Source organism: Argentina anserina, chromosome 5 (assembly GCF_933775445.1).
Source record: "Argentina anserina chromosome 5, drPotAnse1.1, whole genome shotgun sequence".
In the NCBI taxonomy this organism is placed as follows: domain Eukaryota; kingdom Viridiplantae; phylum Streptophyta; class Magnoliopsida; order Rosales; family Rosaceae; genus Argentina; species Argentina anserina.
The window spans coordinates 3,588,134-3,606,782 of record NC_065876.1 but is presented as its reverse complement, the minus strand read 5'-3'; the positions used below and the strand labels follow the sequence as shown (position 1 = coordinate 3,606,782).

The following is an 18,649-nucleotide window of genomic DNA, read 5'->3' as shown; positions in this document are numbered from 1 at the left end:
AAACAATCAATACAAGAATGTGTTCGTCCCTGTTTTAACTTGTGACACATCCAAGGCCTTGTACTGAACCTTTGTTCTTCATAATTCAGAGAGCATAGTTTCCATTTCTCTCTTGTATCTGTTAAAGCCAACTCTCTTTTGGGGGTGATCGAAACAGGGCCTTAGCCTCCGGAGAAGAAGGAAACTGAGGTATAATGCAACTATGTAAAAACTCTCTTTCTGTCCCTTCTGGTTTATGGCCTGCGGCGGAGCCTCTTCCCCCGCGGGTTCTGTCATTCCAACCTGCGGGCATGATGTGTTTCTGAGTTTCAGAGGTAGGGATACACGCTTGGGTTTTACATATAATCTCTACAAGGCTTTAGATAGAGAGAAAATCAAGACTTTCTACGATGATCGCACGCTCAAGAGAGGAGAGAACATATCAGCAGCACTTCTCCAAGCAATAGAACTCTCCAAGATTTCCCTGGTGATATGCTCTGAAAACTACGGTTCGTCAAGTTGGTGCTTGGATGAACTTGTCAAGATCCTTGAATGTCAAGAATCAAAGAAGCAGATTGTCATTCCACCATTTTACAAAGTGGATCCATCACACGTCCGACATCAGTATGGTAATTTCGGTCGGTCCTTTGCTGGGTTGAAACAGATACAACGAGGACAAGATCCTCAGATGGACGGCAGCTCTTACACAACTACCAAACTTGTCTGGATGGACCTACTCGACGGGTATGTTAAATCCGATAAATTCGTAAAGAAAAATGATCATATATTTGACTAATTTGATCAAGAATTTCAGTATATATTTCAAAATTGACAGGTACGAATCTGATTTTATCGAGAAGATTGTTGAGGAGATATCTGATGTGGCTGGCCTCTACAATCAGGCGTTTATTGATTTTGAGGATGGGGCGGATCTGAAGAATTTAGAGGAAGAAGATGGAGCAAGTGTAACTTTCATCCCTCTCCCCAGTATCACTCCCTCTCCTTTTATTCTCGATTGACATTTATTCATTGACTTATTGTTGTTGCAGAGGTTTGAAACTGGTCACCGCACTGGTGAAGAATATGGATTGGAAGGAACTTTGCGGCATTTGAACGAGTTGTATTTTCAGGAATCACAGGGTGGGACACCAGAGAAGGAATCCAGCACAGAAGCTGATAGCAATTTGACGAGTTCTGTTGTCGAACGGCAATATGTATGTTCTTGAAAACACAAAATACTTTTGTCAAAGAGGTAAAGATTGCAATAGTGCATAGTTATATCTTGCCTTCCTCTAGCTGCAGCACCTGGTTGATTGATTGGCTATGCCTTCCTCCTTTACTCCTCATATTTCTTAGTTGGTCCTCTTCGATTTAACGCAATGACTTGGTAGTTGGTACTTCATTGGCAGGAGAGTGTTGATGCTCTTATCAACTGTGTTGTGGAAAAATAAGAAATCAGTGAGGGAAAGCCAGTTGCAGCTTTTACAATCTACAAATGTCTTCTCCAATGTAAATCTTTTGAGCCTGGAAGAACTAGTGTCTTTGATCGTCTCATACAGATGATTGATTCAGAAATTGAGGTACTTGAGTTAATTTATGTGCTAGGAAATGGAATCTGAATTTGATACTTGGATCAATGATTCTTGATTTGTAAACGTCTTAACCTCACAAATCAATTGTAAATGTCTTACTGCTTAATAGTCATGAGGTCATTTGTAAATGTCTTAACCTCACATTGTCTATACAGCAATGACCTCATGGTTTACTGGTTATCAAATACTTCTGTATTATTATTCTTGCTCCAGAAAAGTCTGAAGGCTAGGAAACCACCTCCATCTCCCTATGGGCGGATGACTCCGGTATTAAAAATCTTCTCAATATATAATTTCTCCTGTATTTTTAGTCTTCTTTCTAACTTTTGATATTTGTTGAGATGCATTACTAAATCAAACTTATCACATATGTCCCTTTAGTCCTTCCTCCTGAACATCTTCCTGAAACTACATCTCCCTATGGGCGGATGACCCCGGTATCAAAATCTTCATATATTATTTCTCTCTTTTAAAAAAAAATCTTCTTTCTAACTTTTGATATTTGTTGAGATGCATTACTAATTTACTATATCAAACTTATCACAGATGTTCCTCTAGTCCTTTAGTTAACCATATCTAATTGTAGGTTTTTCTCACATCCCTTCCTTCTGCAAATCATCCTGAACCTGCCGATGAGGGAGTGCGCCAAGTGGAAGCTAAGGTCCCTGCATCACTTTTTAAGCAGCAGCTTGCAACCTATGTGGAGAGAATATATGGCATACTTGGAGACAATTTGAAAAAGGAGCTATCATCATTTCTTTCTTTGTGTAGCCAGGTATACTAAAATTTGCAGTCCCCATGTTTAACTTTGGAAGCTCGAATCTTGATTCTGGAAACATTGTTTGTCTGTCAGTTTCATCAAGTTGCTTTGTCCTGTGCTTTGGTCTTCTTTTCCTCTTATTTTTCACTAAGGCTTTTTTTTTCTGTTGCTACATTAATGGTATAGGCACGAAGAAGAGAAGAGGGTGTACCAAGAAGCTCATTGGTAGAGGATTATTGATAGCCTTAGCACGTTCCTTGAGAGAAAATGTCGTAAGAAACTAGTAGTACTTTTGTTTGACTATGCTATGCCAACTGTGGATACGGCCCCTTATTTGGTCTTATTTTTTTCTTTGTCTTGAAGTATAAAACTGATTGTGGTTTTCGGGGTTTCAGGTGCCTCCTATTCTTGTTAAGGAGATTTACACAGACTTTCTCATCAATCAATGTTCAGCTCTTTAATAGTTAATCATTTCTTTCTTCTTTGTGATTGTAATACTTCTGCTGAGCTAATGTTCAACTATACTGATCATGCTTTCGTTTGCAGTCTTCTTTTGTGCCGTGAATGCTGTACATTGAGATATGGGGAGTATTTGAATTCTGGATTGGCTAAGTTGGAGCTATGGTGCTGCCAAACTAAAGAAGAGGTCTTTTTCCCTTCTTTTACTTATGCATATGTTGGTCTTTCTCTGACTTTCCTCATCTCTTTGGATTGCAGTTTGCAGGCTCATATTGGGATGAACTTAAGCGCATAAGACAAGTTGTCAATTTCCTGGTATTTTTGTTGTTGTCAATTTATAGTATAAGTTAGTTTTAAACTGAAGTCAATACTAAATCTGCTACATAGACTTATTTTGTTATTTGTATGATACAACAATCTGACAATTTTCGCTGCTTCATTAGTTCAAAATGTTGCCTAAATGTCATTCACGTATTGTCTTGCATCGGAATATCAGTCCTCCATTTACTGGTGTCTTACTGAGCTCCATCATTTGGGTCTATCTCTAGGCCCAACTATAAATCTACTGCTCTAAAGCTTAGTTGATATAAATTTACGTTGATTAACAGGTCATTGAACGGAAGTACATTAATCTGTGTCCTGTGAGTCTATTTCTCACTCTCCCCAGCATATTCTTCACACATTTCTCTCCCCCAGTTTTTCTCACACTTATCAATTCCATATTTTTTTCAGATCCTGAATGTGCAGCAACTTTATACAATATGCACTCTGTATTTTGATGACAGCTATAATAGCGGAAACTTATCTTCTGATGTAAGTTTGTTTATAGACTATGATGATGTATACCTCTTTAGTTGCAGTTGTTGGATGCATATGGTTGTTCGGTGAATCTGGATCTTAGCAATGGCTGTGTTTTTTTTTTTCATGTTATAGGTAATATCCAGTATGAGAGAACACATGATTGAGGATGCTGACAATGCTGTCAGCACCTCATTGTTGTTGGATGATAATTCTAGGTGGGGATCTCTTCCATCATTAATATGCTCTTGCTGAAGCAATTCCTATATGTTTTACTGTAAACGAGTTTTTCATCCAATTTAAATTAAAAATATAGAAACATGCTTCTTTATACAGCATCCATTTCTCGGTCGAGACCTCTTTACTTCCGTACAAAAGAAGGATTTCACTAAAATGCTCCAAGCATTGCAGCAGTGTCTGGCCACTTTAAAAACTACCGGGGTCAAACTAAGTTTTGGAGCATACACAACCAGGCTATAACCATAAGAGCACTTGCAGTGAGTTGCTTGAGATGAGTTAGATCTCTTTTTGCAAAATTGATTTTTTTTTTTGGAAATGTCTTTTTGCAAAATTGATATGTAGACATGTAGTACATCTTTCTTGTTAGAAAACTATACAATTTTCCGGCTTGACATTTTTTTCCTGCTTTATAAAAGAATAATTCATCAACATACTTAAAGAGTAGAAGTGTAGGCGCGATGGCTCTCTTGGCCTTTAGAAGAAGAGAGAAGATGTGGCCGGCAACAACGACCAGACTTCGGCACTTCAGCCGTTCAGGAGATTCTTAATAGATGAGCTTCATTTCCGTACGTGTCTTGCTTCTTCAGAGTTGAGTGGTTATGTTAGGAAAATCATGTTCATTATTACATCATGAGCTTCAATTTGAACTTATGGTATGTTTATTTTAAGCTTCTGGCTATGGCAAAACTTTATATTGATATTTATTTTGAGCATCATCAATGTCATAGAACAATCTAGGTGGTACCGGCGTAATATCGAAATCACTCTAGTGAAACTTCAACTATGGTCAAACTCTTATCAACAAAATACAGAAAAGGACATGAGAACATTGAATTAATAGCTTGCAACCTCCGATTGTATGTAGGCAACAAAAATGAATCAAGACCATAACATTTTTGTTTCTTCTGAATCAAGACCTCAAAACTAAAAACCTCGACCATTTTGGTGTAAATTCCTCTTCGCTGGATCCCCTTCAGTTGATCAAATCAAACTCTTGTCTAGCATCTGCATTTGAACTTCTACAGCCAATTGTGGGTGTTGTTCTTGTGGAACTGGCAATGCCAAGGCACAAAGCCTCAGCCAAAGGTCCACCAGGTGTTGAGCACATCCATGAAAGTGGACTCATCCACTGAGTTACATTCTGTCTCTCTGAACCCAAAACTCCAACACCCATTTGCCTATTTCCACATTCTTCAACGGCTTCACTGTTCTCACCAGACATTGATAGAGTGAGGGATGAAAGGGGCAGCTTCTGGTTTAATGCAACAGAGCCCTTCTTCCTCTTGCCAAACTCATCAATGCTATTACCATCTCTCTCAGTGGACCGAGCATCAATGAAATGCCTTGTCTGTTGTGCCTGATTTGAATATAAAGTTCCTCCCAACTGGTCATGTGACCTCTGACTCTGCAGACCTTGGCTGCCACCCTTGCACAGATTGAGTGAGCTCTCATTTTGTTGCTTTGGAAAATCCACATCAGTGCCATTCTTACTAGTGTGGCTGTTCAAGCCCAGCTTGAATGGCATCAATTGCTCCCATTCTTGGTTTGAACCAGCAACAGAGGCTCTTTCTCCGTTCATGAACCAGTCCAATGCTCTTCACAAAGACAAAAAGTACATTTATAACCCCAAACAAATATGTATAGCAAAGACCCACATTACATTCAAATGCAAACAGATAAGAACAAGCAATAAAATAGTGCAAAATTAATGGCTCTGGTCCTAAGTTTCAGTAGGATATCAAGAGACTTGAAAACTTGAATATTTAACCCACCTGGGTTGGCCATGTGATGAAGCAGCAGGAGTCACCATGGAGCTTGAGAATGGAATTTGATTGTTATTCTTGATAGATGAAAGCTTTGGACTCAGCATGCTAGCATTCTTGTTGCTGTTGTTGAGGAAGTTGGGGATTGATTCCACATGCTTTCTTGAACGTCTTTTGTGGCAGTGTCTTTCACAGAACTTCTGATCAATAGCTATGTTTCTGGAGCACCTCCATTTCTTACCATCTGTTCTTTTACACCTCCATGGCTCTGGATCCCTACTCCTAGAGAACCCCTTGAACATGTCTCGCACTCCTGTTCTTGATAAATCTCTTACTCCTAAAATCAAAAACAAAAACAAAACCCATCGTTCTTCTTCCTCAACTTTGTAGAACACACAAGCAAACAAGTTCAAAATTTACAAAGAAGAAAGAGCAGAAAAGATTTACCATTTGGTGGATTGTTGGTAATGGAAAGAAGTAATTGTTGAGGGACAGGGAGCCATGCCATGATGTACTTGTAAATCACAGTCTGTGTCTCAAGCTCCTCTCTCTGAGCTTGAGTAAAAGGAATTCTAACATTCACATTCACCATTCCACCTACTGATCAAAACCCACAAAGACCAGAACATGTTTGTCAAAAAAATTAGAATCTTTCACCATTATTCCTACCCACATACTATCGGAGACATTAAAACAAACTCCACATGTGCAATCAAAGCAGTGCTTAATGGAAAGAAAGAAACTTTACCTGAGGAACTGAAAGACAAGCTATCAGAGTAGTAAGGCTGCTGCAGATTCTTTGGCAGCACAACTGAACCAAAATCAGAGGAGGCAGCATGGTATATATCAGTAGTCACTGGGTTGCTGCTGCTTGTGTTATAGAACAGAGGTGTACTACTACTCTTAATAGCTGTTCCTCCATCAAAACCACCACTGCAAAATCGAAGTTCATGATGAGGCATCACCATCACCATCTGATTCATCTTCTTACAAGCAAATGATTGGTCATGGGTGTCCATCATCAAACCCAACCCAATATCACAACCCTGTGTCTCCGTTTCCACAAACTCATTTCTCCTATTCCTCCCCATGCTATGTAGTCAGACAGATTCAACCTTTCTAGCTCACCTCTCCACCCAAAAACCCCCCAAAAGGAAACACCTTCAACAACACTCTTGCTCTATCTTATTTGACACTTCACACTTTCTCTCACACACTCTTGTTTTGTATAATTGCTCTTCGAGGTTGGGTTTTGTTTATAGTGTGGCTGTTCCCTTTGCTTCCCAAGCCTCCAACATTTGTTCCTCTTATGCAATAAGGACAAAAAACTAGTACAAAGCAGCTGGCACTGCACTGCACCACACACAGAAACATTACGTTTACTTCACGACAAAGCCTAACACCATTAGCTCCCCAGGATGATTATAGTGATGCTTGTATTCTGAGTCTTGGTTTCCATAGCAAACACAGAGCCTCATTGGCTCTCACTTTGTTCAGTACTCAAACTAAGCTTGACGGAATTGTCTGAGTGACTGAAGGTGGTTGAACGGCGTTAACAGAGTGGCCCCTCTTAGGGTTTATGTGGAGGTTTGGGGACCAAAGGCTGTTGAGATGTCGATGCAGTAACCAATTCTTACATGAAATTTGACCCCCATGAATGAATGCAATAATTTAACTTTAGTAATGGGAATTATGCTAAGACATTGGATTTGGACTTCACAATCGGGGAAAATAGAATGTTCTATGATTAAAGTATTTGGTTAATCTGATATGTAATCTTGGAGGATGCCAATCATACATGTCTCTAGTTTTCTGATGTGGACTATTGAAGAGAGCTAAAGAACTTATGTAGCCATCTAATTTTAGCAAAACCCCAATTTGGAATATTAGTTAGGGTTTAAGGGAGAGAGATACATAATGCCACTAAGTTTCATGATGGAGGTAATTACTTAAACTGGCAATATGGCAGAGTTGATATTTCAGATGAATGTAAAGTACGATTCTGAATTTCATTTCCAAGAGATACAGCTGTGAAATGAGTAGAAAGTAAATGAACAAATAAGTAGTGTGGTGGGGTGAGGTGAGGTGTGGTACCAATTTTGTGTTTGGCAAAGAGGATAGAATGCCAATATTGTGTTTGGCAAAGAGGATAGAATTCCAATATTGTGTTTGGCAAAGAGGATAGAATTCCATGCTTTTACAGAATTGGTTTTACTTGCACTCTATCTGGACTCATATAATGTAATTGTCATCATCATAAAGACATGATATTTGGTTTTGATTCTTGGTATGAATGATGTGTCAGTCTTCACAAGATTTTACATGCCTCTAGACTACTCCCTGGTGATGAATTCATTGAGCATTTATGCTACAAAGATTGAACCAATGTGTGGCGCTGGTATGGCTCTATCATCAAATCAAAGTCACAATTGTGGACTAGTGTGAGCTCAAATCACACACAGAACCTCGTCTAATGTCTTCAGGTCGAGTTCAGGCGGACCCATCATAATATCAAAAGGGCCTGGGCCGACTCATCTAGTTCATTCCAGATCAAAAAACTGCCTGGTTTGTGGTTTCCATGGAGAAAAAAATAAATGAAGAAGGGAAAGGTCAAGAAGGGGAAGGCTGCTAGTGTATACAGTAATGAAAGATATTATTAGGTCTATTTGGTTATTTGCTTTGTGTATTGTTGTTATGGACTTTCAGATGTAGGACTTGTATTTGTGCTTCTATTCGAGTTCCAGGGTGTAATGCATATCAAAGCCGCCATCTTTTGCCCAGTAAGGAATGATTGCTGCAATATTCTAACATGGTTTTCCATCATGTTATGCTTTTGTCCGGTCCCCACCAGAATTTGTAACTCACTGGCAATCATTTCTAAGACTAAAGAACTCAACAAATCAGAGATTAAAACCCAAGTACTGATTGTGTTACACTGAGATAGTATGTTGGTTATAAGATCATCAGCAGAAGAATACATATGATTCTTGCATATTTTCTTCCCCCATATATGGATCTGGATCTGAATGTTTGGCAGCTAGAACAAGGACCATATGTGGTCCATTGATCAAACATTGCACCGCGTATAGGGTCCATTCCTTGTTGATAAAGGCATCCATGGACCCTTTTTAGAATGGTTAAACCAATTGTTACTAATCCAGCTATTATTTTTACTTACAAGTATATAGATTGCAGGTAGTTTGCGGTGTTCCTCACTAAATGAAGTAACTCAAACGATTCGGATCACTAAAGAACACTCAAAACAAATGAAGCATGCTTCTGCAGTTCTGCATGTGTAGGTTTCATAAGTCAAAGTGAATAAGAATGAAGCATGTGCATGAGTATGTCTCTTCAGATTTAGATAAGACTTTGGACAATTCTTTCGACGCGCTTGATCGGATCCAAAACAATTACTTTTCAAATTGCAAACACTAATATGCACCTAATTAAGCACAAAATTTCAACACTTTCCTATTGCAGTCCTCTTTGAACTATTACATGCTTAAAAATCATACTCGAGTTGATAGAACACATTTTACATTGATTAACAAAGAACATGTTAATCAACAAATAAGACAGAGGCTTAACAAAGAGGAACTAACTGATAATAAGACTGTTGGATCTGATGGGGCTCCTTTGCTTCAGTAGAATCCTCAGTTGAGCTTTCTGGCACTCCAGCTTTGTACCCCAATGCCTACTTTTGGACCCAATTGCTCGTACCACTCTGGGAAATTCCACAAACCCTTTGATCCCTCTCTTTATGTGTGGATTCTCCGATTCCGGTGAAGCCCTTTTCTGAATAGCCATTGTTGAAAATCCACCACTATTTTCACGGCAGGCCCCGGACTTCGAGTTGGTCCTAACCACATCGGAGCAAATTGGATCATCATTGTCAACACAAGCAGGAGTAGTCTTCTCGGTTTGTATTGGTTTGCAACTCAACTGAAACACTTTCTCCTCAAAAAGAAACTTGGCCTCAGAGAGCTTCATCTGAACTCTCTCTTCTCTAATCACCTCAGCCACTCTCAGCATCTTCCTCTCCTCCTCCATTTCCTTCCTCATACTATTGATCTCTGAATTCCGAGTTGAAATCTCTCTCGCTAGTTCTTCACACACACTTTCAATCGCTTCTCTCGCCCTCCTCTCCTCACTTAACTCTTTGGCAAGCTTCTTATTGATCACCTCCAACTTCTTTCTCATCTTTCGCTCGTGTTCAAGCTCAGATTTCAGTTCCATGATCTGGGCTCTTGTATACTCTACTTCAGTCTCCATAACTGGTTTGAAAAATGTGAGATCCCAGAACGAAGCAGCGAGCTTTCGAGCAGAGATGGGGAGGTGAAGGCAATGTTGGTTCTTGGTGGTGCTAATATGGCATTGTGGTTGTTTTCCTGGGTGGTTTTGATGTTGAGGTTGAGAATTATAAAATGGATTCTCGTAAAGTTTCCAGCTTGGGACAGTTGAAGAGGTAGTGGCTTCATTTGTGCTAGTTTCTGGGCTGCTACTGGCAGTCATCATCTTCTCATCCATGGCTTGTTCTAATGGTGGGTGCTTTTCCTTTGAAAGGTTAGGTCTTTTTCCTTGTATTTGTGGGGGTTCCTTTCTCCTTTCTCCTTTCTCTTTTGCTTGTAATGGGGGCTTGCTCTGTAAAGAAAGAAATGAAGGTAGGGACATTTGATGCTGGAAATTTCTAAAAGAAAAGAAAGGTAGATGATCACATGGATCTGATACTCATTAATATCATGGTGGAGAGGTGCCTTTGTGTTATCTGTTTCTCTCTGCTTCAACTTAATAATGAATTGGTCCAATTTCACCTCTACTCCAAGTCTCCAACCATAACTCTGCCATTTCTGTTTCATGGTCAACCAACACTGTCGTTTGGGGTCAACAGGAATTTAAGGAAATTAGATTGGATCAGTAAAACTGATTAATTAGTTAACTTTGCAGTAGATCCTAACTAATGTGTGACTCTGTTTTTATATTGGCAGCATAAGTTTGAACTCCTTGAAGTGAGAGGAAGTTAAAGAGTGACAACATTGGAACCCTGATCTTATGATTCATTCATAGCTATTCATCTCCTACCTTTTGAAGTAACTTAGTAGGTGGTAGAATGTTTTATGGTGTAATTAGTGGGAGACTATGTTAACAAATAATTGGACTCTAAACTTTCAGTTTGCTTTGCTGGTTGTGTTTTTTAAGGTATTCCAGAAGACAAATTAATGAAATGAACCTTCTTACCTCAACTGCATTTCTCATTTTAAAGGATCCACATGGTTGTCTCCTTAGTTGTTCCTTGTTTCTCCAATTCATGGTCCCCTCTACTGGTTCTGGTCATTCAATTATTTGTTGATTGCTACCAACATATCATCTTAAGTGACAAGACGGACTTCTTACTAACAGAAAAATTACTAGACTTTAAGCCAAAGATAAACTGATTTACCCAAATTTCAGTTGTGGAGTACCCAATGTTTTTTTTTTTGTTTTTTTTTATCAATGAGTACCCAATGTATATAACAGCAACCATTGGTAATTAGTCTGAGAAAATTCGAGTTCATCATGTAGCTTCTGAAGGTATATCTTGGTAGTATGATTAGTATCATCGAATGCCAAAGAATTAACATGTGCAAGCACATGTGCTGAGAAAAAAATCCTACAAAAGTTTGGATTTCAGAAGACAGGTACATTGTCTGTGATGATTAGAAGAACACCCATTTCTTGTTTTTTTTTTAAAGAAAATCATGCTTTGTATTTAGATTAGTATCAGATGTTCCCTTTTAGATTCTTGCTCAATTATAACTTAATAGTTTGGTCCTTAAATGCACAATCATTCCTGATAAATGTGTAGGTTCTGATGGTTTAATTTGGACTGGTTTTTACCACTCTGGGACTTGAAAGATAGTGATACTTAGGAGTAGAGGCTTATCTACATGTGGTAATTTTGCTTAATAAGTTTTAAAATGATCCTTACATCTTTGTACCATAGACATCCCAGTTTTCTTACCTACTTAACCTTCATAACTAGGCCAATGTCATATTTAACAAAAAGAAGTTAGTCAATAAAAAGTCGATTAATTGTATTAAGCACCAAATTACCAATGTTACATCATAAATTTATGAAACTATTAGAGCCAGCTGATGCATGTTCTGGCCTTTATTTTACAGTAGTAATAAATCGATCAAGGAAGATCGAAATGATCCATAATAAGTTACCTCTTACAAACAACTCCACGACCATCCATCCCACTGGCACAGTTCATAGTACCAGCATACTTAGACTTCTCACTGAGCTCACCGCAAAACCTAGCAACAGCACAGTCTGAGACAAAGATACTAGACGATGAAAATTCTCTATCGCCACCCAAAACAGGCATCATGACACCCATCTTAACTCTACTGACATAGTTATCAGCATATGTTTGTCCCAGCACCCCGTTAACTTCCCCACTTAGGACATAAAACTTGAAGCTCCAGTCAAGATGAGCAAAGCAATCTTCCTCTGTGATCCCATACTTGTGTATCACCGACTCTTTTTCCGTTATCGGCACCACTACTGCTTTGATCTTAAAGTTACCTTCGGCTTCGATTTCAACAGCATTTGTGTTCTTGCTTCTAGTGATCCTGAGTCCTTGCGATTGCCAATATGCGCCTTCGTTGTCAGCAAGGCTAATGGTTTCGTCGTCAATGTCTAGCATTAGGCGGTCGACGCTGTCATCCCAAGTGGAGGTTGGTTTAGCACCTATGAAGAGCTTGCGGTTGTCAAAGAGGATACCTAGAGATTGGACCCAAGTGAAGGGTGTGTTCGAATGGTCCAAGACCATCGTGGTATAAACCTGTCGGAAGACACATGTCAACATTTTATTTGGACTAAAGGATTAGTCACTGTTTAATTTTTTTTTGCTTAAACGTTGGATCACGATAGTATTGGACCAAGTGAAGTCCCTCTTCATGTTTTGGTCTCTTTTGCCGATGAAGTGGGCGTTGATGTGGATGTTGGAATCAGACTCGAGGCAGAAGTCTTGATCTCGCTTGCCACGGAAATAGAAAGTTATACCATCACCATCAACAAATCTGGGGTCTTAGCACACAGCACCTGGTTTTTTGCAGTCTGTGGGAACTTTAAAGCTAGTTACAAGTAAACAACTAATGTAATGTACACACATTTAGTATATACTATTTTTGAGTTGGGTAATTTACTGTTCACGACTGTTTTACCCTTGACCCTATTCTTATTTACCGAGTTAGCTGATATATGATGTCCGGTTGTTTTGGTTTTCTTTCTATCTGCTCTCTTTTTTCGATCGTAGATAGTACAACCTGGGTTTCTCTGTGCCATTCTCAGTCTCTTCTTATTTGTTCATATCAAAAATCTATTGTTTTATGCAGCTCATGTTCCGAGTCTCATCTTTTTTCCCCATGGATTCACTTTCAATTGAGATTTGAAATTCACTCTAAATTTTTGATTTGGGATTGTCATTTTTAGGGTTGGAACTATCATCAACAACCTCGGGTGTGGAATATATTTTCGAACTTCATCGGCAAAGCAAGGTCGGGTACTGTTACTTCTATTGCTTTGAGTGATTCGTTTTCTGTTGACTTTTTTTTTTTTGCTTTTTTGGTTTGTGTTGATTAGGTGATGGTATTGCTTGGATCATTTAGTTGAAAAAATGGGTTCCCTTAGATCGTCTGATTGTTTTTTCTTTCGTTTTGTGTTATGTCTGTTTAGAATTGGAGTTTGGTGCTTCTGCCTTAGGTTGGGCAGTTCTGTTTGGTTTGTATAGATAACATATAGAGATAATGAGCAACAGATCATAGTGCAGAAACCTCAATTTGAGGAAAAAAGCACTGTGATTGAATTTCCTTATTCAATATAAAAAACAAATACAATAGTCTAACTCTCACTCAGTCAAACATGTATTTTAGAATTCTCACACAGTTCTAGCTACTTGATTCTCACACAATCAAGTTTTTTTTTTTTGAAAAACTCTCACTCAGTTTTCACAAATAAGCTTTTACTCAGCCTATTCTAACAAACTCTCACACAGTTTGTATCAGCTAACTCTCACACAGCTAGCTACAAGTTCTCACTCAACTTGATGTTTCTTCTCCAACTCTCACACAGTATAGAGACTCCAATGTATTATACTTTTCTCACTAGCACCTGCACAATAACACACAGATGACAGTGATAGCACAATCTGTCTATTTCTTACAGAGTGCGGAAGTGCATATCATGAGCATAACCTTATCCTTTTATACTGATCAACACCAGCATACAATCAGCAAATCAATAAATCGAAATGAATCAATTTAATCATACAAAGCCTCTTGATAGATAACAACAAATCAGGAAAAGTTAATAGCTTTAAACAAGTAATCATATTTTTCCTAAACTTATGCAGTTGACTGCATAATAAGCAAAGTATAATTTCCTTAATAAAGTCTAAGATCAATCCAAGTACAACATTTCAGCAACTCTTTACGCAGACAATAAGTCATAATAAAGATACCTTTACTAAAGATATGTCAACTCCAAGATTTTGTCTTTACTGATGCAAGAAGCCTTGATGAATGTTCTTTCCTTCTTTAGAACACGTTGCCTAGTGCAGCTAGGAAATGTCACGTACCTTCTGTTTGATTGCTTTTCTACTCAATTGGATTCTTAGTTAGGCTTTCAATTAAATTGAATTAAATTATATATCTTATTTTCCATTACAGATCAGAATTGTTGTTCAGAAGATAAGAATGTTTTTATTTCAACAACTTAATTTTACTTCAATTAGGTGATTCACGTTGACCATTACTTTAGGTTTCAATTAATTTAGGTTTTAGTGTGATCGAACATAATAAATTTAGGTTTTAATGTCATTGGACATAATCAAAAAACATATAACATAAATTTTAGTTCACGAGAACAATAATACGGAACATTATGATGCCTAGAACTCAACTGATACACAAACTAGTTCTGAAAAAAACCATCTTCTCTGTATGTGATTAAATTTCAATATCTTTAATATATATCAGACATCTACAACTCATAGGCTTCATATAAATTCCATAAATATGTATCTTTTACGATTTTCTGATGATAAATCTATTATTATTGCCTCTTGATAGAAGAATGTCAACACAAAAGTTGCTGGCCATATACTTTTTTATGTTAGAACTGTATTATGTTGCCTTATATCATTTTTGTGTGGATTCAATTTGATTGCAGACACAATGACTCGAAAGCGAAGAATTGAACACATCTCATTCCCTAATATTGCATTAGGTGGTCAGCAACAAACTAATGATGTTGCCACCATGTATGCGCCTTCATCTTCTAATAGAAAGAGACAAAGAATGACTTCAGAAGTTGGTATATCTGATGCCCACAATAGTGATCAATAAGGAACTACTAATACCAATGTCAAAGCAACAAATGCACTGAAATCAAGGGGACCAAAAAATGGACATGCTACTTACCAGAAAAGAAGAAATACATGTAGTATGTCATTTTTTCAATTTTAACGTTTGTTTTTTGTTCATATGATTTTATGCATTAATATTTAAATTGAAACCAATTGTTCAGTGTTAGCCATCAGTTAGCTTAATGAATCTAAACGTGTGCCGGAGAATATCCTATTTGGTAATCTTATATTGCTAGGGAATAAATTGATCAAATGAAACATGAAATGTTTATATGAGTTGATACCATAGATTAGAGGGCAAATATAAATGTTTAGATTTTGTAGTTAGTAGGTGATAAAAATATTTCTAAAGTATACCACCTCTTATAATGAAATATATTTATCTGCTTATATGAAATTGATTTGTTAAACTTTAGAATTTCTTGCAGATATGCCGCCTAAAAACAAAATCAATACCAATAAAAGAATTTTGAGCAATTTGAAAAAAAAACCAACATGGGGTGCTGAAAAATTGATAGCCTTACAAATTGAACTTGAAGGAGAAAACATTGAGTCTACAAGGAATTCTAAGAGAAGAATGTCAAAAAGATTAGACTTCTTTGAAAGTTTACAAGATAATGGAACATCAGTGGATATATCAGGTGCGTAACCTATCCAGAATATACACATTGTTTATAGTGCTTAACCGTAGTTTTAAGCTTTCGGTTGCAAACAAATTTTCCAAAATCAATAACATTTTTAGCAGAAGAAAAATTCCAAAAAGCTAGCTCATTAATCCCCATTAATCCCACCAATAGCTTTTGTTTCTCTTAGTTTTATTTCATATTGAACTCAGTTGAAGCTTAATCATTTAAAGCAAATAAATCAACCACAAATAAATCAGAACAAAAGTGAAGACTTAATTTTAAATAATATGATCAGTATCTATTCCTTACTAGCTGTCTACTATATTTACTCAATAGGAAAACAAATGGCGGTGGATCATCATCATCAACTCCTTTGTCTAAATGATCTTCTTTTGAACAACTTGTTGTTGGTAAAAAGACACAAATGAAAAGTCAAGTAACATAGCTCTGCAACTGAGGTCTTTATGTATATGTAGCTCCATATGAGGCTATTTTGCACCTCCAGCCCACACTCGAGCAACACTATTTTTCGCTCAAGTACAGTTTGTATTAGAGACCTTGAATGTTGAAAGGAGTAATAACCCTTTCTTTGTCACCTGGAATTGGAGAAGCTATCACTTGAATAGTAATTTTGTATTATCTCTAATCAAAACTTAATGTAATTATACGGTTGTTTTCCATCTATACATAAAGTTTATTCTCTTTACCTATAGATACAACCATTCAGCTACCATCACCCTAAAAAATTGTATGATTTTGTTCTCATTTAACAACATCAACCCGCAGCAGGGCGCGGGCAAGCTCCCTAGTACATTATATTGATGATCGAGTCAATTGATTAACTAGAATTGAATTTAATAGTTTAGGACTAGAAATTAATGGGGTTTAGTGAGTTTACTTTGTGATCACAGTATAGGTGAAACTGTGGAAGTTGCATGGAAGAACTTAGTTCCACGCTTGAATCCCATATCCAAAGTTCTAAACCGAACATACGACATAGAGGAGGTAGTATTGATGTTTTTTTTCCTGATCAAATGGTAGTATTGAACTATTGATGTATGGTTGCTTCTACGTTCATTTCATGTAGTACCTTAATTATAAATAACAAACGTACGCAGGGTTTGTGAACTTACTACAAACGGGACTGCATGTAACACAGTCAACTTCACATTGCTCAGGGCAGGCGCTTGGACAACTCATCTCCAGACCATAGCAACGAGGGTAGTTCTTGTTCTTGCATTTGACTCTGTGCACCGGCGGCCTCAGATGAAGGCGGTGGTGGAGGAGGATATAAAGAAGGTGGTGTAGAAATAGGGGGCAGCGGTGGTGACGGAGTAGGAGTAGGTGGTGGCGGTGATTATGGTGTAGACAAAGGTGGTGATGGAGTTGTAGGAGGAGGCAATGGTGGTGGAGTTGTAGGAGGAGGCAATGGTGGTGGTGATAACGGTATAGAAATAGGGGGCGACAGAGGTGGAGTTGCAGTTGAAGGAGGGGGAGTAGAAACAGGTGGTGGTGAAGGATAAGTCCTGGGAGGATGAGGTGGGTAGCGCCACTTACGTCCCGGAGGAGGCGGTGAAGGAGGAGGTGGTGGTGGAGGAGGTGCCTTACAAAGTACAAACAGCTTTGCATTTTTTGCAATCCAGAAAACAAGTGCGGAGGCATGCTTTAGGGCAATAGAGATCTTTGTGGTAACACTTATAGAACTTCTTGTCTTTGCACTTGACCTTCTTGGCCTTTGGTTGAGAAGCTCCCTCAGCTAAAAGAACAGCGATCAACAGAATGAGCAAAACCGCACCTAAGCGCACCATAGATGGATGAGCCATTTGGTGCTTATGTTAGGTATTGCTTGTTTTTGCTTATGAATTTTGTTGTTGCGAATAGTGTTGGTGGTAGCGTCTCCTTTTATAGATGTTTTACGAAGAGTAGCCGAATCAGATCTTGCAACCATATTGCTTCCATTAAGCAAAATGCGTTCTGTACTTTGAGTTCCACTTGTGCGGTCTCACATGGGAAATCAATAGTCATATATTCCTCCAAATTACGTACTGTTGCTGACACTTTGTACAATCTGCAATTCAAAACTTGGAAATGAAGCTGCTATGTACAGGTCCATGGTCAACTATATATCGATCCCGTTATAGCATACAGTACGTAACGTATACCGGGCGTTAGCGCACCTTTGCCGACCATTATACGAAAGGGGAAAGTCAAGAAACAGGAAGTCTGGGATGTAACAACGTAACGTTACCCGGCAGCACAGTTGAGATTTGGTTCCAAGTCCATTTTTTTTTCTTTTTTTTTTTTGGGTAAAGCCACTCAATCGTTGCTACTCTGGGTCAATTTTCATACATTTGCGTAAACATTAAACTCTTTGCGTGAACCTTAAATGTGACATTTCTGAACTGTCTTCAATTGTTCATACCATTTCGTTGATTCAGTCCTTTGGAGCCAGATCCAGACTTCTTACATGCTGCAAACTTCTCTAGAGGCGCATGCAGTGACTCGATTTTGAGGCGGTTCGTGGTCATTTATCCGCTGCAAAGCCCCCTGTGGTTTTCAATTACCATGCTCTGTGTTAAATATGATATTTCAAGCGTATAATGATGTTGGCTAGTTGCTGGACCTCTGGAACGGGAAAGCCATATTCTGAATTCAGACGGCACCTCGTTTGATTCAGTTTAGTCTTTAAACAAATCAGATAATGATTCAATCTCTTCGAATAAAGGAACAAAAAAAGGTGATGAACACCGATACTATAAGAAATGGAAATGCATACTGAAACAAACCCAGGCACAAACCATCTAACACTTATCTGTAGCAAAAAATCACTTCCCACAATTGAAGATGATAGAATTTACCATAAGAATCCATTCTATGAGTACTCTTGCAAGAAGATCAAAGAGAGGAAAGAAAAGGTTGCATTAACGTAGGCTGCTCAAAGATCTGACTTAAGAAACAAGACAAGATGAAACAATATCTAAAAGTTATGCACATTGATAAATGATGTTACACCACTCTAGGC

At 38.1% G+C, this 18,649-nt stretch overlaps 5 protein-coding genes, 1 long non-coding RNA gene and 1 pseudogene across 6 annotated transcripts; 4 read left to right on the top strand and 3 right to left on the bottom strand.

The window, feature by feature from the left end:
- Positions 1-110: 110 nt before the first annotated feature.
- Positions 111-1,378, top strand: LOC126794672 (disease resistance protein RUN1-like). Its single transcript, XM_050521438.1, has 3 exons — positions 111-723; positions 815-944; positions 1,029-1,378. The coding sequence occupies exons 1-3, from the start codon at positions 236-238 to the stop codon at positions 1,203-1,205; spliced, it is 795 nt and encodes a 264-aa protein (XP_050377395.1). The 5' UTR covers positions 111-235; the 3' UTR covers positions 1,206-1,378.
- Positions 1,052-4,525, top strand: LOC126794674 (myosin-6-like). The gene is made up of 13 exons (XM_050521440.1): positions 1,052-1,193; positions 1,389-1,559; positions 1,727-1,838; positions 1,953-2,008; positions 2,158-2,346; positions 2,518-2,603; positions 2,727-2,796; positions 2,879-2,977; positions 3,049-3,105; positions 3,399-3,431; positions 3,523-3,603; positions 3,724-3,806; positions 3,925-4,525. Exons 6-13 carry the CDS (start codon positions 2,599-2,601, stop codon positions 4,016-4,018), a joined length of 522 nt encoding a protein of 173 aa, XP_050377397.1. The 5' UTR covers positions 1,052-1,193; positions 1,389-1,559; positions 1,727-1,838; positions 1,953-2,008; positions 2,158-2,346; positions 2,518-2,598; the 3' UTR covers positions 4,019-4,525.
- On the top strand, positions 1,359-2,571 carry LOC126794146 (myosin-6-like). The gene is made up of 5 exons (XM_050520808.1): positions 1,359-1,366; positions 1,439-1,559; positions 1,785-1,838; positions 2,158-2,346; positions 2,518-2,571. The coding sequence occupies exons 1-5, from the start codon at positions 1,359-1,361 to the stop codon at positions 2,569-2,571; spliced, it is 426 nt and encodes a 141-aa protein (XP_050376765.1).
- Positions 4,526-4,759: 234 nt separating the features above from the next.
- On the bottom strand, positions 4,760-6,682 carry LOC126794145 (growth-regulating factor 8). Its single transcript, XM_050520807.1, has 4 exons — positions 6,340-6,682; positions 6,039-6,191; positions 5,601-5,928; positions 4,760-5,423 (listed from the first exon to the last, which is right to left on the bottom strand). Exons 1-4 carry the CDS (start codon positions 6,680-6,682, stop codon positions 4,802-4,804), a joined length of 1,446 nt encoding a protein of 481 aa, XP_050376764.1. The 3' UTR covers positions 4,760-4,801.
- A 2,312-nt stretch (positions 6,683-8,994) lies between these two features.
- LOC126794671 (protein BRANCHLESS TRICHOME) lies at positions 8,995-10,160 on the bottom strand. Its single transcript, XM_050521437.1, has one exon. It carries the CDS (start codon positions 10,116-10,118, stop codon positions 9,189-9,191), a length of 930 nt encoding a protein of 309 aa, XP_050377394.1. The 5' UTR covers positions 10,119-10,160; the 3' UTR covers positions 8,995-9,188.
- Positions 10,161-11,673: 1,513 nt separating this feature from the next.
- Positions 11,674-18,155, bottom strand: LOC126794144 (uncharacterized; annotated as a pseudogene).
- Positions 12,880-16,501, top strand: LOC126794660 (uncharacterized). The gene is made up of 4 exons (XR_007672173.1): positions 12,880-13,133; positions 14,806-15,078; positions 15,430-15,642; positions 15,964-16,501. It is a non-coding gene; the product is annotated as an uncharacterized LOC126794660 (long non-coding RNA).
- Positions 18,156-18,649: the final 494 nt, after the last annotated feature.